This window comes from Schistocerca cancellata, chromosome 4, assembly GCF_023864275.1.
Source record: "Schistocerca cancellata isolate TAMUIC-IGC-003103 chromosome 4, iqSchCanc2.1, whole genome shotgun sequence".
In the NCBI taxonomy this organism is placed as follows: domain Eukaryota; kingdom Metazoa; phylum Arthropoda; class Insecta; order Orthoptera; family Acrididae; genus Schistocerca; species Schistocerca cancellata.
In genome coordinates, this window is record NC_064629.1 from 656,563,056 (window position 1) to 656,579,433 (window position 16,378).

The window sequence follows — 16,378 nt, forward strand, 5'->3', positions numbered from 1 at the left end:
CTTAACCTTCTCCAGAAGGATTTATGTTTCCATGCCTACTTTCTTCATTTCAGATGTCGCAGCACCTCAGAGAGCAGAAACTGCAGCAGTTACTGTGTCAGATGAATCTACTGGTCCCATTCCTCCATATATGACAGGAATTCCCCGAATGCAGGTGAAGTTCCATTATTATTATTTTTTTTTTTTTTTTTTTTTTTTTTTTTTTTTTTTTTTTTTTTTTTTTTTTTTTTTTTTTAATGAGGAAATAGTGCTGAAGGTTGTATAACATGAGTTTGTTTCTAATATTTGTATTTGTTTTATTCATTTCCAGTATCGCATAGTAGTCTTGGTCTGCAACATTGGTGTGAATTGTAGTAGTTCAAATAATAAACTTCATTGCTCTATGGTGTTTAAATATGTTTGAACAAGAACAGATAATTATGACAGCTCTCTGGGACCAAGATCCATTTCCCAATTTCCGGCCTAACAGTAGCAGACAATGTCATAATGGACCCTTTTGCTATCTCCAACACCGTGGGCTGCCATTTTGCGGAGATTTCGAGCTCCTCCCACTATCATCCTGCCTTCCTCCATCGGAAATGAGCAGAGGACACTCGGGCGATACCCTTCTCTTCTCAGAATCATGAGTGCCACAATGTTGCCTATACTATGAGGGAGCTAGATCGTGCTCTCGCTTCATCCCAATGCTCCACCCCAGGGCCAGACGGTGTTCACATTCAGATGTTGCGACGTCATTCTCTTGTGGGCAAGCACTTTCTGCTTTATACGTATGACCGCATTTGGGCAGAGGGCAAGTTTGCCAGATGCTGACGTGAAGCCACTGTCGTACCCATACCTAAGCCCGGTAAGGACAAACACTTACCTTTTAGCTATCGCCCCATTTTTCTCACCAGCTGTGTTTGCAAGGAGATGGAACATATGATTTGTGCCTGGCTGGTATGGTGGCTCGAGTGTCGCAACTTACTAACCACTGCCCAGTGTGAATTTCAAGCACACCATTCAGCAGTTAACCATCTTATCACTTTGTCAAACCATGTCATGAATGGTTTTCTGTAGAAATCCCGCACTGTAGCTGTGTTTTTCGATTTGGAGAGAGCCGACACCTGCTAAAGGAATGGTATCCTCCGTATTTTCTACAAATTGGACTTCCATGGCCACATGCCCTGTTCCCTTCTGGAATTTTTAAAAGATTGAGTTTCCGAGGTATCCAGGAAAACGTTGTGCGTCGGTGTTCCGACCTGAGCGTCATCCTGTTTGCTCTCGCCTTTAGCCCTATTATGGCCAGTCTCCTGCCTGGCATCTGCAGCTCCCTTTTCATTGACAATTTTGCCATCTATTGCAGTTCTCCATATACTTATCTCATTGAGTGGCATCTTCAGCGATGTCTCGATCATCTTCACTCGTGGAGCATCAACAATGGCTTTCGTTTTTCCACTGACAAAACTGTTTGTATGAATTTCTGGTGGCACAATTGGTTTCTTCCACCGTCTTTACATCATTGCTCTTCTGTTCGTTGAAACTATGCAATTTCTGTGGCTCATGCTCGATAGGAAACTTTCTTGGCCCTCCCAATGTGTCTTGTCTGACAGCCCCCTGTATGGATCCCTCAATGTCCTATGTGTCCTCAGTTGTACTTCCTGGGGAGCAGATTGAGCCACCCTCCTCCGTTTGTACCTGTCCCTGTCCCTGTCCCTGTCGTTGTTTTGTTTATGCATCTGAACATCCATCCCTCTTATGCCATCTCAATTCTGTCCTCCATCGTGGCATCTGTTTGGCCACTGGTGCCTTTTACACCAGCCCAGTTGACAGTCTGTATGCAGTAGCTGCCAAACTACCATGATCCTACTGATATGACTTCTCCTCAGTAGATATGCACGACATTCATCCGCCACGCGTGGCCGCCCATCTTATGCCTCCTGGAGTTGGCTTTCAGCTCTTACTCCAGCAGCTTAACTTCACATTACCTGCAACGTTCATGGTTGGTGTGAACCCTTCACCACCTTGGCTTCATGTGGTGGCCTGTGTTCGCCTCAGCCTTCATTTGCTTCCTAAGAACACTACTCCAGCCTCGCTCTGTTGCCTTCAGTTTCAAGACCTTCGCATGGAACTTCGTGATAGTACCTTTGTGTACACTGATGTTTCTCAGACAGACCTTGGCGTTGGGTGTGTCTTCGTCATTGTCACTGACATTTTTCGGTCTCAGCTTTCAGAACACTGCTCAGTATTTACAGCAGAGCTCTTCACCCTGTATCAGGCCATGCAGTACATCTGGTTACACAGGCTTTTCAATTGCATCAGCTGCTCCGACTTTCTCAGTTCCCTGTACACCGTCCATCTCTTAGTGCAATAGGTCCAGGATAGCTGTCACTTGCTCACTCTTGATGGAACCACTGTGATGTTTATGTGGGTTCCTGGTCACGTCAATCTGACAGGAAACAAGGCTGCTGACGCTGCTGCCAAGGCTGCAGTCCTTGTACCTCAACCCACTAGTTCTTCCATTCCCTCCAACGATCTCTTTGTTGCCATCTATCAGCAGGTGGTATTAATTTGGCATCACGACTGGTCCTCCCTTCATGAGAACAAGCTCTGGGCTATTAAGCCTCGTCCTGTAGCTTGGACGACCACCTCTTGGCCCTCTCGCTGTTATGAGATCATTTTAGCTAGGTTGTGTATTGGGCTCTGTCTTTTTAGCCACCACCATTTCTTAAGTGGTGCTCTCCCACCACTTTGTGCTCATTGCAGTCAACCTTCGATGTTCCGCCTTTTTTTTTTTTTTAAACCATTTGCGTTCTCGTTTGTATTGACTGTCTGAGATCTCGGCCATTTTAGTGAATGACACTCGGCCAGTCAATGGAATTTTACTTTTTATCCATCACATCAACATGGCGAAGACCATTTAATTATTAGTTCAGGACCTCCATTTCTCTATGGCGTATGTTATAGACCTTTCTCCACATCCCTGTTTTTAGCTGTCCTCTCTTCCGTCAATTGGGATTAACATTTAGTCATTTTAGCTCCTCGCTTTGTCTTTGTGTTCTACAGTTCTGACATGGGCACGTATGACCCTAGTTGTTTTTGTGCTCTAAAACGAAACAAAGAAACAAGATCAGATAATTAACTCAGTGACAACGAGGAAATATTAATATTTCAAATAAGTTAAACAGCATTTTTTTTTAATTGTTCCACCAATGTATCAGATATCCTCTACATGCTATCATACATGTGTGGTGTTTCTTTCATAAAGTCCTTAGCTTTCATTGTTTGTCCCATTTTTGTAGTGATTTGTCTTCCTGTTCCTTGTTGAGTTACTGTTTATATATGCTATATTCTGTACACAAAAAAGGTATTAAAATATTGTACAACATGAAGTGTTTGATTTCCAAGTAAGATTTGTTTTGATCTTATTTGATCTTATTGTCATATTCAACTCATAAATTTTCTGCTTTTGTCGTATCAGTGTCCATGTTCAGGTGATCATTACTGGTAATCACAGGTATTATTCCCTTGATGCTGTACTGATTGACAATGAAAGCACAAACATTACTAAGGAAGACGGAACAATTTGCTTTCAAGCAAGGGACGAAATCTCAAGCTGTTTCGTCACCTGAAATCAACTTGAATAACAGAACTTTTGTTATGAAGTGATGAAATATGATGAGATCTTCAGCAGAAAAATAAGTTGTAAACCTGTGTATGAAAAGCTCTGTAAACTGCTGTAACAGTTCAAAACAGTCTAGTAACAAATACAAGAAATCACAATTTGCAGAGCACTATGGTGACAAACAGAATGGAACTGCAGCTCAGCTGGTGTGTTACTAGTTTTCACCGGTGGTTCAGGTTGTTAACAACTCACCTAAACGTCATATCGGCAATGCTATGTGAACGTATTTATAATGAACAGTATACAGTTGAGTAAACCTATGTTGCTGCTGTTACTTCTGTTACTTTATACGGAGCTGCGAATATGTGGAATTTATTAATCCCACTGAGCAACGTACATCTGCATCTACATCTATGTGTTTACTCTGCTATTCACAATGAAGTGCCAGGCAGAGGGTTCAGTGAATGACCTTCAAGCTGTCTCTCTACCGTTTCACTCTCGAATGGCATGTGGGAAAAATGAGCACTTAAATTTTTCTGTGCGAGACCTGATTTCTCTTATTTTATCGTGATGATCGTTTCTCCCTATGTAGGTAGTTTCCAACATAATGTTTTCGCAATTGGAGGAGAAAACTGGTGATTGAAATTTCATGAGAAGATCCCATCACAACAAAAAATGCCTTTGTTTTAATGATTGCCACTCCAATTCACGTATCTCGTCTGTGGCACTATCTCCCCTACTTCATGATAATACCAAACAAGCTGCCCTTCTTTGTACTTTTTTGATGTCGTCTGTCAGTTCCACATGATGCAGATCCCACACCGCACAGCAATACTCCAGAATAGGGCGGACAAGCGTGGTGTAAGCAGCCTTTTTAGTAGACCTGTTGCACTTTCTAGGTGTACTGCCAATGAATCGCAGTCTTTGGTTGGCTCTACCCACAACTTTATCTATGTGATCATTCCAATTTTAGGGTATTTGTAATGGTAATTCCCAAGTATTTAGTTGAATTTACAGCCTTCAGATTTGTGTGACTTATCGAGTAATCGAAATTTAGCGGATTTCTTTTAGTACTCATGTGAATAACTTCACAGTTTTCTTTATTCAGGGTCAATTGCCACTTTTCACATCTTACAGATATATTATCTAAATCAATTTGCAATTTTTTTTTTTTTTTGTCATCTGATGAATTTACAAGATGGTAAAGGACGGCATCATCTGCAAACAATCTAAGGCGGCTCCTGAGATTGTCTCCTATGTCGTTAATATAGATCAGGAACAATAGAGGGCCTATAACACTGTCTTGGGGAACGCTGGATATTATTTCCATTTTACTCACTGACTTTCCATCTATTACTACGAATTTTGACCTTTCTGACTGGAAATCAGGAATCCGGTTGCACAACTGTGAGGTGTCTAAAGCCTTCTGGAAATCTAAAAATATGGAATCAATTTGTCATCCCTTGTCGATAGCACTCATTACTTCATAAGTATGTAGAGCTAGTTGTGTTTCGCAAGAACAATATTTTCTGAATGCGTGCTGACTATGTGTCAATAAATTGGTTTCTTCGAGATACGTCATAATGTTCGAATACAGTATATGTTCCAAAACCCTACCACAAACCAACGTTAGTAATATGGGCCTGTAATTCAATGGATTACTCCTACTTCCCTGTTTGAGTATTGGTGTGACTTCAGCAATTTTCCAGTCTTTAGGTACAGATCTCTCTGTGTGTGAGTGGTTGTATGTAATTGCCAAATATGGAGCTATTGCATCAGCATACTCTGAGAGGAACCTGACTGCTATACAATATGGACTGGAAGCCTTGCTTTTATTAAGTGATTTAAGCTGCTTTGCAACACTGAGGGTATCTATTTCTATGTTTCTCATCTTGGCAGTTGTTCTCGATTGAAGTTCAGGAATATTTACTTTGTCTTCTTTGGTGAAGGAGTTTTGGAAAATCATGTTTAATAACTCTGCTTTAGTGGCACTGTCATCAATGACTTCACCATTGTTATTGCGCAGTGAAGGTATTGATTGCGTCTTGCCACTGGTGTGCTTTATGTATGACCAGACTATCGTTGGATTTTCTGCCACATTTCGAGACAGTTTGATTGTGGAAATTACTGAAAGCATCTCGCATTGAAGCACGCGCTATATTTCGAACTTCTGCAAAAGTATGCCAATCTTGGTGATTTTGCGTCCTTTTAAATTTGGCATGCTTTTTTTCGCTGCTTCTGCAACAGCGATCTGACCCATTTTGTGTACCATGGGGGATCAGTACCATCACTTATTAATTTATGTGGTATATATCTCTCAATTGCTGTCGATACTGTCTCTTTGAAATCATTCCACAACTTTTCTATGCTTACATCATCAGATCTGAAGTAGTGCAAACTGTTTCTTAAAAAGGTGTTAAGAGATTTTTTTATCAGCTTTCTTAACTAGATATACATTGTTTTTCTTTTTGATGGTTGTAGGAGCTATGGTATTCACCCTAGCAACTACTGCTTTGTGGTTACTAATCCCTGTATTCATCATGATACTCACTATTTGTCCAGGATTATTTGTTGCTAACAGGTAAAGTACGCTTTCGCAACCATTTATGCTTCGAGTGGGCTCATGAACTAATTGTTCAAAAAAATTTTCTGAGAAAGCATGCAATACAATTTCGGATGACGTTTTATGCCTGCTGCTGGCTTTAAATGTATAATTTCTCCAGCATATTGAGGGTAGGTTTAAGTCACCACTGACTATAATTGTATGTCTGGGGTACCTATTTGAAATGAGACTCAAGTTTTCTTTGAACCATTCAGCAACTGTATCTTCTGAGTCAGGGGGTCTGTAAAATGGCCCAATTAATAGTTTAGTCCAATTGTCAAGTATAGTCTCTACCCATACGACTTCACAGGAACTATATACTTCAATTTCACTACAAGGCAAATTACGAGGGTGAGTCAAATGAAAACCTTAAATTTTTTTTAAATATTATTTATTGTGCAGAAGTGGTACAAAGCTGTATCACTTTTCAACATAATCCTCCCCACACTCAGTGCAAGTCCTCCAGCACTTACAAAGTGCATAAATTCCCTTAGAAAAAAATTCTTTTGGTAGTCCACATAACCATTCATGCACCGCATGGCGTACCTCTTCATCAGAACAGAACTTCTTTCCTCCCATTGCTTCTTTGAGTGGTCCAAACATATGGAAATCACTTAGGGCAAGGTCTGGTGAGTATGGTGGATGAAGAAGACACTCAAAATACAGGTCTGTGATTGTTGCAACTGTTGTATGGGCAATGTGGGGCCTTGCATTGCCATGTTGCAAAAGGACACCTGCTGACAGCAATCTACGTCGCTTTGATTTGATTGCAGGCCGCAGATGATTTTTTAGGAGATCTGTGTATGATGCACTGGTGACTGTGGTCCCTCTAGGCATGTAATGCTCCAAAATGACCCCTTTTTTTGTCCCAAAAGAGTGTCCCAGCTGATGGTTCTGTTCGAAATTACTTTGGTTTTGCTGATAAGGAATGGCACCATGCCTTGCTTCCTCTCTTCGTTTCCGGTTTGTGGAAGTGAACCCAGGTTTCGTCCCCAGTAATGATTCTTTCAAGGAAGCCATCACCTTCTCGTTCAAAGCACTGAAGTAGTTCTTCACAAGCATCAACACGTCATTCTCTCATTTCAGGAGTCAGCTGCCGTAGCACCCATCTTGCAGACACTTTGTGAAACTGGAGCACATCATGCACAGTGTGGTGTGCTGACCCATGACTAATCTGTAAACATGCTGCAATGTCATTCAGTGTCACTTGGCAGTTTTCCTTCACTATGGCTTCAACTGCTGCAATGTTTTGTGGAGTCACAACTCATTGTGCCTGACCTGGACGAGGAGCATCTTCCACTGAAGTCACACCATTTGCGAACTTCTTACTCCATTCTTAGACTTGCTGCTGTGACTAACATGCATCACCGTACTGAACCTTCATTCATTGATGAATTTCAATAGGTTTCACACCCTCACTACGCAAAAACCAAATAACAGAACACTGTTCTTCCCTGGTGCAAGTCGCAAATGGGACAGCCATCTTTATACTGATACTGCGATGGTATGTGTGCATCTACACTATGTTGCCACCTACAGGCCATTCTGCACGTTGTTTGTAGCACACTTACCGACTTACCGGATAACGGCGCGAAATTCCGATTTGTTATTACAAATTTAAGGTTTTCATTTGACTCACCCTCATACTTCTGACAGCAATAAATATTCCACCACCATTTGTATTTAATCTATGCTTTCTGAACACTATTAGATCATTAGAAAAAATTTCTGCTGAACTTATTTCTGGCTTTAGCCAGCTCTCTAAACCTATAACTATTTGAGCTTCAGTGCTTTCTATTAGGGTTTGGAGCTCTGGTTCTTTCCGAACACAGCTATGGCAATTTACAACTATAATACTGATCGTTTCTACAACTAACTTGCTGTGTTTTACCTGCCCCCTTTTAGACGGACACCCTTCCTGTGGTTCCCTGGGGCTCTCTAACCTAAAAAACTGCCCAGTCCGTTGCACACAGCCCCCGCTACCCGTGTAGCCGCTTCCTGTGTGTAGTGAACTCCTGACCTATTAAGCGGAATCCGGAATCCAACCACCTCGATGGCGCAATTCAAGGAATCTGCAGCCTACATAGTCACAGAACCGCCTGAGCCTCTGATTCAGACCCTCCACTCAGCTCTGCACTAAAGGAACATAGTTGGTTCTGTCGACAATGCTGTAGGTGGTGAGCTCCACCTTAATATCTGAAGTAAAACTGGCAGTCTTTACCATTTCCGCTAGCCGCCCAAAACCGGAGAGAATCTCCTCCGATCTAAAGCGACATATTCCATTGGTACTGACATGAGCCGCCACCACCAGCAGCTGGCTGCACCCTGTACTCTTCATGGCATTCGGAAGCAGCTTTTCCACATCCGGACTGAAACCGCCCGGCATGCACAAGGAGTGCACACTGGCTTCCTTCCCCTCCTTGGCAGCCATGTTCCTAAGGGGCCCTATTACCTGCCTAACGTTGGAGCTCCAAACTGCCAGCAAACCCACCCTCTGTGAATGCCCAGACCTTGCGAGTTGAGAAGCTTCCTCTGGAACAGGGTGAATGACTGCATCCAGCTCAGAGATATTGTCAGTTGTCAGCCTCAGATAACGCCCGAAACCTGTTCGTCAAACGAACCGGGGAGACCATGTGATTGGCCCCTCAGAAAGTTTTTCGGTGGCTGCCAGACTTTGGAATAATATCCCACTCGACCACAGGTGAGGGGTCAACCTCAGTGCAGGCAGTACCTGGGGCGGCCACAGCAGTGGACTGATCGGGTGACACGTGGGACGTGCTCGACGCCTCTCACATCCCCGCATCCGACCGCCCGCAATGATCCCCTTGGCAGCAGCCTCAAGCTGTGTAACAGAAGCCAACGCAGCCTGAGCTGTGAGCGAAGTGTCACCAACTCAGCTCGCATCTGTACACAACAATCACAGTGTTTATCCACTACTGCAGTTGCTCTCGTTTGAAGCTTGTAAAAATATACAACAAATGAACGATGTACTCAGCTTATTAGCAGCAGGAATTCGAAGTGCTCTCTCACTAATGGTCTAAATGACACAGAGATACCCTAACCAAAACAAACAAAAGCCTGTTTGATCTGTGGGTCAATAGCAACGGCAGCACGGTGCACTACACTGTTATTAAAATAAAAGCTTGTGCCTAGTAGGCACTCGAACACGCAAGAAATTCCAAAAATAATCTAGTAACTACACAGGTACCTGTAAATAAATAAGTCACTCCTGCTGGAAGCTCGTAAAAATATACAACAAATGCATGGTGTACTTGCCTTTTTAGCTTCAGGAACACGAGGTGCTCTGTCACTGACGGTCTATCTAGAGCAGTGATTAAGACAATGCACTTGCATTTGGAATGAGTGGGTTTAATACCACTTGTTTGACAATCCAGATCTACATTTTCTGTGAGTCTCCTTAATCCTTTAAAGTAAATGTCTGGATTTCAGGAAATAATATTGCCACAGTACACTTTAATATCTTAATCACAATTAGTTTCAAGGCTAAAATGTCATTATGAAGTGTTCATGCTTGTTGAAACAAGATGTAAGTTGTTGTATTATGTGGCATATATCGGAGTACAATCACATCTAATACATATTTCATCATTGGTCAGAAAATATATGGATGGATACTTTGAAAATGTCATGACATTTTTCCTTCTCTATCTTTGTGCAATTTGAGCTTGTGGTCAGTATCAGGTGACCTTTGGTTTTGGTGTTTCATCAAACTCTAATCTTCCCCCTGTTATTTATCCACTTGGAATGGGAGTCACCATATTTTTAAGTTATACATTTAAATCAGCTGATATATTAATCACAAATTGTTATTGAAATTGTGTTGGTGGTGTTTTTATAGGGTCCAGCAGCCAGCGAACCTCAAATTCTAAGAGAAGATGATAATATTGCCCTACAACGATTGCTTGAAAGGTGAGTTTAAAAGCTGCAACACAAATGGTGCTCATTTGTTTGTTATCAGAGTGAACTGCCCCCCCCCCCCCCCCCCCGCTCTCTCTCTCTCTCTCTCTCTCTCTCTCTCTCTCTCTCCACTCCCCCTCTGCCACTTGGAGGGGGGGGGGCTGTGTTTCAATTTTCTGCTTCTTATAAAGTAGAGCTCAGAATTCGTGAAATTCGGTTTTGAAAAATGCCATCAACAACTTTAGTTCTTTCTATTATCACGTGTCTCCACATATGTCAGTGGAATGTGTTACATTAGATTTTTATTATCTGGGGGTGACTAATAGTAACATCTAACGGAGTGTTAACGTAAGCAAATGAGAGAAATTGGGGTCACACATTGTGAAAGTCACAGAAGACGTGTCAGCAATTTTTGTGAGTTTTCTGTTATGAGTAACAGCCAAACAAGCATCATTGGTATAAAAATTTTAACTTGCAAAAAACACCAAGTTTCTGGTTGAAATATGCTATTAAATAGGAAAATGGTGTTCATTTAGTCTTGAAATTACAGTTATTGAAGCTAACGTGATACATAATCATGTTCTTTAGCAAAATCTGTGGTAAGAAGAGAACCACTTCCTTCACTCAGTACAATTTAACAAGTGTTTTAGTGCCTCCTTAGTGATATTAGAAAAGACAAAAAACTATAAAGCAATGGCAGAAGTATAATCAAGCGTAAGTGCAATAAAGTTGGACTGATGACCTTGCTGGTTGGTCCCCTCCCTCAAATAAACCAAGCTGTAAAGAAGATACTACCATAAAAAAATTTGTATCCTCAAGATAAATCACTCTGTGGCTGATCAGCTCTGACTGATCATTTGTGCCTGCTGGGGCCTTAGATTTGCCTATTGTTCCACGTAAGATTCCATAATTGTGACATACTGTTTCTGTGTGAATTAATTTCCCATTATATAATTCATATATCTCTGGTATTTAACTATTATTCTGGGCCATTCTACTGAAACTTCCTTCAAATAAAATTGGAGTGGGTACACCTATATCACTTCCTCAAACTTCTGATTTTGACAACAGGTGTTTGCAATGTGGACTGTGCTGTCCGTGCAAACATTTAATTTTGAAAATGTTTGTAACCTGTGAAGAGTTCTTCAGTAATTGCAGTGCAGTTAGGCCAGAAACAGGTAAATTAATTGTGCAACTGTAAGATGGGAGGTTATTTTGCTGTCATGCAATTCTGAATTTAATATTTCTGTCATAGAACACAAGTTGTGTGTTGTAAGCTGTCTATTTTAATAAAAAAAAAGCAGTCTGAAAACTTTTTGAGTGACACCCAGTTTATAAATACATTACACTTTCAAATCAGTAAAGCAACTGTGTGTTAAGGCACACATTGCTTAAACATATATTTCTGTCTTTTCTTTACAAAAAGTGAAATATGCACACACTTTGCAGCTTTGCAGTATTGTGACCTTCAGTAATGGTGTTCATGTGGAACAGCTTTCTGGGACAGGAAATTTACAAAATGTTTGGGGAAACAAAGATGAGTGTCATGTGAACCTAACCTAACCTAACCTAACCTAACCTACCAGCTTCATAGGTGTTAAACAGATTAATCTGACAGGATAAGTTCCCAAATTAAATTTTAACCAGGGTAGGGGTGTATATACTTGTGTAGCTACTTTACTGTGGTTGTGTAGCTACTTTACTGTGGTTGTGTAGCTACTTTACTGTGGTTGTGTAGCTACTTTACTGTGGTTGTGTAGCTACTTTACTGTGGTTGTGTAGCTACTTTACTGTGGTTGTGTAGCTACTTTACTGTGGTTGTGTAGCTACTTTACTGTGGTTGTGTAGCTACTTTACTGTGGTTGTGTAGCTACTTTACTGTGGTTGTGTAGCTACTTTACTGTGGTTGTGTAGCTACTTTACTGTGGTTGTGTAGCTACTTTACTGTCACAGTAAAAAGCTGTATTAAAAAGCCCATTGAGTGGAAAACCCCTTGGGTGTACAGCCATACAGTGCATTGTTTAAGTTTATTGGATCAGAATGCCTCTAACTTGCTGCCACTGTAATTTAGTAGATATCTACCACTACTCCTTCCCACATACGAAGTGTGATAAAAAAGAAACGGAAATTTTTTACAGGCTTTATACATCTGATTTTCAAAACATTTTTGTATATAGTTTGCACACATGTTTCTTATGTGTGCTTGCATTTTCAGCTGTTTGGAATATTTGGTTTATTGTTGACAGTCGAAAAGGATATACATGTTGTAGAGTGCTCAGTGAATTTTATGTACTAAAAAGATGGACCAAAGAATTTGCTTTAAATTTTGTTTGGAAAATGGAATAAAGTGCAGCACTGTATTTGAAGTGTTGACTGTGGTGTTTGGCAAATTTACTATTAGTAAGATGAGAGTTTACGAGTGATACAAACATTTCAAAGAGGGGGAGAAGATTTTGAAGACACATCCTGGATGCTCTAGCATACCAGTTACTGATGAAAATGTGGAAGTAGTAAAGAAAACTGTTCTCGAAAATAACTGAATCACCATCAGAGATATTGCTGATGATGTGAGCATATTTTTTGGCTCATGCCAAGCAGTATTTTTGGATGTTTTGGGCATGAAACGTGTGGCAGTGAAGTTTTTTCCGAAATTGTTGAACTTTGACCAAAAACAACATTGTGGAGACATTGCTTGGGAATTGCTAAATGAAGTTGTTGTGATCCAGAAATTCTAAAGGCGGTTATAACAGGTGAGAAAACATGGGTATATGGGTATGACATTGAAACCAAGGCCCATCCATCCCAGTGGAAACTGCCTGAAGAACCAATACCAAAACATTTGACCACTTTGCATATAGTCATAAAAAAATACTACTTAGAAGTTATGTGCCATTTGCGTGAAGCAATCCAAAGAAAAACCAGAATAGTGGCAAAACCACTAAGGGAAATTGCATCACAATAATGCTCCCGCTGACACCTCAATGCTTGTTCATGATTTTTTGGGTAGCTCAGTTGGTAGAGCACTTGGCCACAAAAGGCAAAGGACCATGGTTCAGGACCTGGTGTGGCACACAGTTTTAATCAGCTGGGAAATTATAATTTTGTAATAAAAAGAAAAGTTGATGAATTTTGATAATATAAAACTGTTATGTTGCTCTGGCCACTGTATTTGCTGAACATGGCCCTCTGCAATTTCTTTCTATTCCTAAGGCTGAAGAGAACTATGAAAAGACATTGTTTTGCCACCACTGATGAAATGAAAACAGAATTCCTAAAGGAGCTGAACACCGTAATGAAAAGTAAGTTCCAGAAGTGCTTCCAAGATTGGAAAAAGCTGGCACATGTGTATTATATATGAAAGGGACAAGGTTGATGTTGATAAATAAATAAAGATGCTTCAAGAAAAACAAAAATTCCCATTACTTTTTGGTCATACGTCATATAAGCAGCTGTACAGTAGGGCTTTCCGTGTAGACATCATTTATTGAACATCATTTTTGACCCTATGAAAGTGCAAAAAACTACCAGAAGATATAATATTTGGAGACACCTTGGTATTGGGATTTTCTGTCGTCATTGTTAGGTTCTTCTTTCCACTTGATTTTAGTTACCAGCTTGATAATGTAGTCGCAGAATGTTTACAAACAAATTGATCCATCATGATTCTGTTTTAAAAGAACTTGCCTTTGGTGAAACAGTTTACTTGCTAGTGTCTCATGCATTTCTCTTTACTCATAAAAAATTTTCAGGTTCTTGCTTTTTTTTAGATTCTCTCCAGAGGATACTATTTGGTTGAGGTTTAACTCTGCTTACAATGTTTCTACATCTACATGACTAATCTGCAATTCACATTTAAGTGCTTGGCAGAGGCTTCATCGAACCACAATCATACTATCTCTCTACCATTCCACTCCCGAACAGCGCGCGGGGAAAAACGAACACCTAAACCTTTCTGTTCGAGGGCTGATTTCTCTTATTTTATTTTGATGATCATTCCTAACTATGTAGGTTGGGCTCAACAAAATATTTTCTAATTTGTTTGAACTAACTGCGTAACAGAGACACTGTCAAAATATTAGTGAATTTTCTGTGCTAATTCTTTTAAAAGAAACTAAATTGCTTGCAACACATGAGAGATCCGAAGGCGAGACATTTCTACATTTTGACATCTTAAAATATCTGTACACAATTCTGCAAGGCCACTGAGGCTTCTCAACTGGTCAGTGCATAATGATGGTGTTTCTCACGAGGAGACATTGTGGTGGGCACAACTTCTTTTTCACTTCAATTTTAGGAGTAAGTGTTACACTGATTCCTTAATTACCAAATATTGTATTCAGAGTGAATTTTCACTCCTCAGCAGTGTGTGTGTGCTGATATGAACCTTCCTGGCAGATAAAAATGTGTGCCAGACAAGGACTTGAACCTGGGTTCCTTGCCTTTTGTGGACAAGTGTTCTGCCAGGAAGTAAGTGAAAGTCTCAGGTTTGAGTCCCAGTCCAGCACACTGTTTTAGTTCGCCAGGTCATTTCATATTGGTGCACACTCTGCTGCAGCATAAAAATTCATTCTGGAAACCACCCCCAGGCTGTTGCTAACTCATGTCTCAACAATATCCTTTCTACCAGGAGTGCTAGTCCTGTGAGTTTCATAGGAGAACTTCTGTGAAGTTTGGAGGGTAGGAGTTGAGGTACTGGTGGAAGTTAAGCTGTGAGGATGGATCATGAGTTGTTTTTGGGTAGCTCAGTTGGTAGAGCACTTGGCTACGGAAGGCAAATGCCCATGGTTCAGGTCCTGGTGTGGCATACAGTTTCAGTCTGCTGGGAATTATTGTATAACAATTTTGTAATAAAAAGAAAAGTTGATGAACTTTAATAATATAACATTCAAAGAAAAGTTAAAAAAGAAATTGCATCTACCGACAGTCAGCCCAACCACCTCACGATAACATGACCAGAATGCAATGCACATAGCTATGGATGGCTCTGTTAAAAATCTCAACACGTTTTATATTTAACAGTGTATGGAATTTTCCAGAGTAAATTTTTTGAAGCGTTTTTGACAGTTGCGATGTATTGCTTTAAGAAATTGATGTCCGCGCACTGACTACCAAATCCTTGGAGTATGAAGACTTTGGAAGAGTGCCAGTCCATAAGACCAACTTGTCAGTGAGGATTTCAGACTGTAGATCAAGCTGCTTCAACTTTGCCCCATGGGGGCACAAGCACCTGCAAATGCCCGTCAGCTCACCTGTGATGAGGCATAGGTATTATGGCCTAAGTTGCCCTATCATGCTCATCCAGCATAGTACTGCATGTAAGGTGTGGCCTGGCCATCTGTGCAATGGCTGTTTGCAAACTGCTGTCTATGAGCTGGAAAAGTCTGCCATGATGCTGCTCACTCTGAGGATATTAGGCTGACAACACTTTTATAGGGCCAGTGCTATACTCAGCCTCTGGTTGAGGCTGTTGAACTGCCACTTGCCTTCATGATATGTTGTTCATAATGACATTTTAGCTGTCCTACAACCACCAGTGTGTTACACTGTTGGTTGTTGGATGCCTTGCATGGCACTATGGCTGAGTAATTTTATATTGATTAAAATAAAAAATAATATCGTACTCCAACGGGTAGTTTTGAATTTGTCTTTTTAATTTGTATTAACCTCTGCAATTATATAGTCTATACCTATGGATAAAAGCAGGAGACTGCTGTTTTTATTTTCTATTAAGGTACGCACATGAAATGCACACACCGTCTTTGGTGGAGACCTAAATTTGCTTAGAAGACAGCACTGTACACATGAAGTAGTCCTTCATAAGGGTTCTTTATTTTCTCTGAGTCATTGCAGTCTCAAACTATTCTGTGCATTGTTCCCTTAAATTTCAGGCAAACTGCTTGATGTCAGTAACTTGCTGCCACAATAGTTCAGCACATGTTCTTCTAGTCATCTTCAGGTACATACATGTGGCAGCAGGTTATTGACACCCCCGGCAATTCACCCGAAATTTTATGGAAGAATTTAAATACCGGGGAAGTTTAAAATTTTATGTTCCATACATGTACATAGGAGTGAAGCAGATCCTAGATGTTCACAGTGACTTTCTCCTTCTACAAAGACAGAAGACGGACCGAGGGGGGGGGGGGGGGGGGGAATTATTGTGCTGGGTACTGTGGTGGATGGAAATTCAGGAAAATTTGTTAGCACATGCACCACCTGTCTAAGCTTTTAATCAGGATATGACAGTGATTCATGAT

General features: G+C 40.7%; 1 protein-coding gene across 2 annotated transcripts in view; it reads left to right on the forward strand.

The window, feature by feature from the left end:
- The window catches only part of LOC126183376 (uncharacterized), a 303,763-nt gene that overhangs the window by 256,875 nt on the left and 30,510 nt on the right, over window positions 1–16,378 (forward strand). For both annotated transcript variants that reach the window (XM_049925308.1, XM_049925309.1), the window contains 2 exons: window positions 54–154; window positions 10,063–10,133. In XM_049925308.1, the coding sequence (XP_049781265.1) occupies window positions 54–154; window positions 10,063–10,133 (172 nt within the window). The remainder of the gene's footprint in view (window positions 1–53; window positions 155–10,062; window positions 10,134–16,378) is intronic.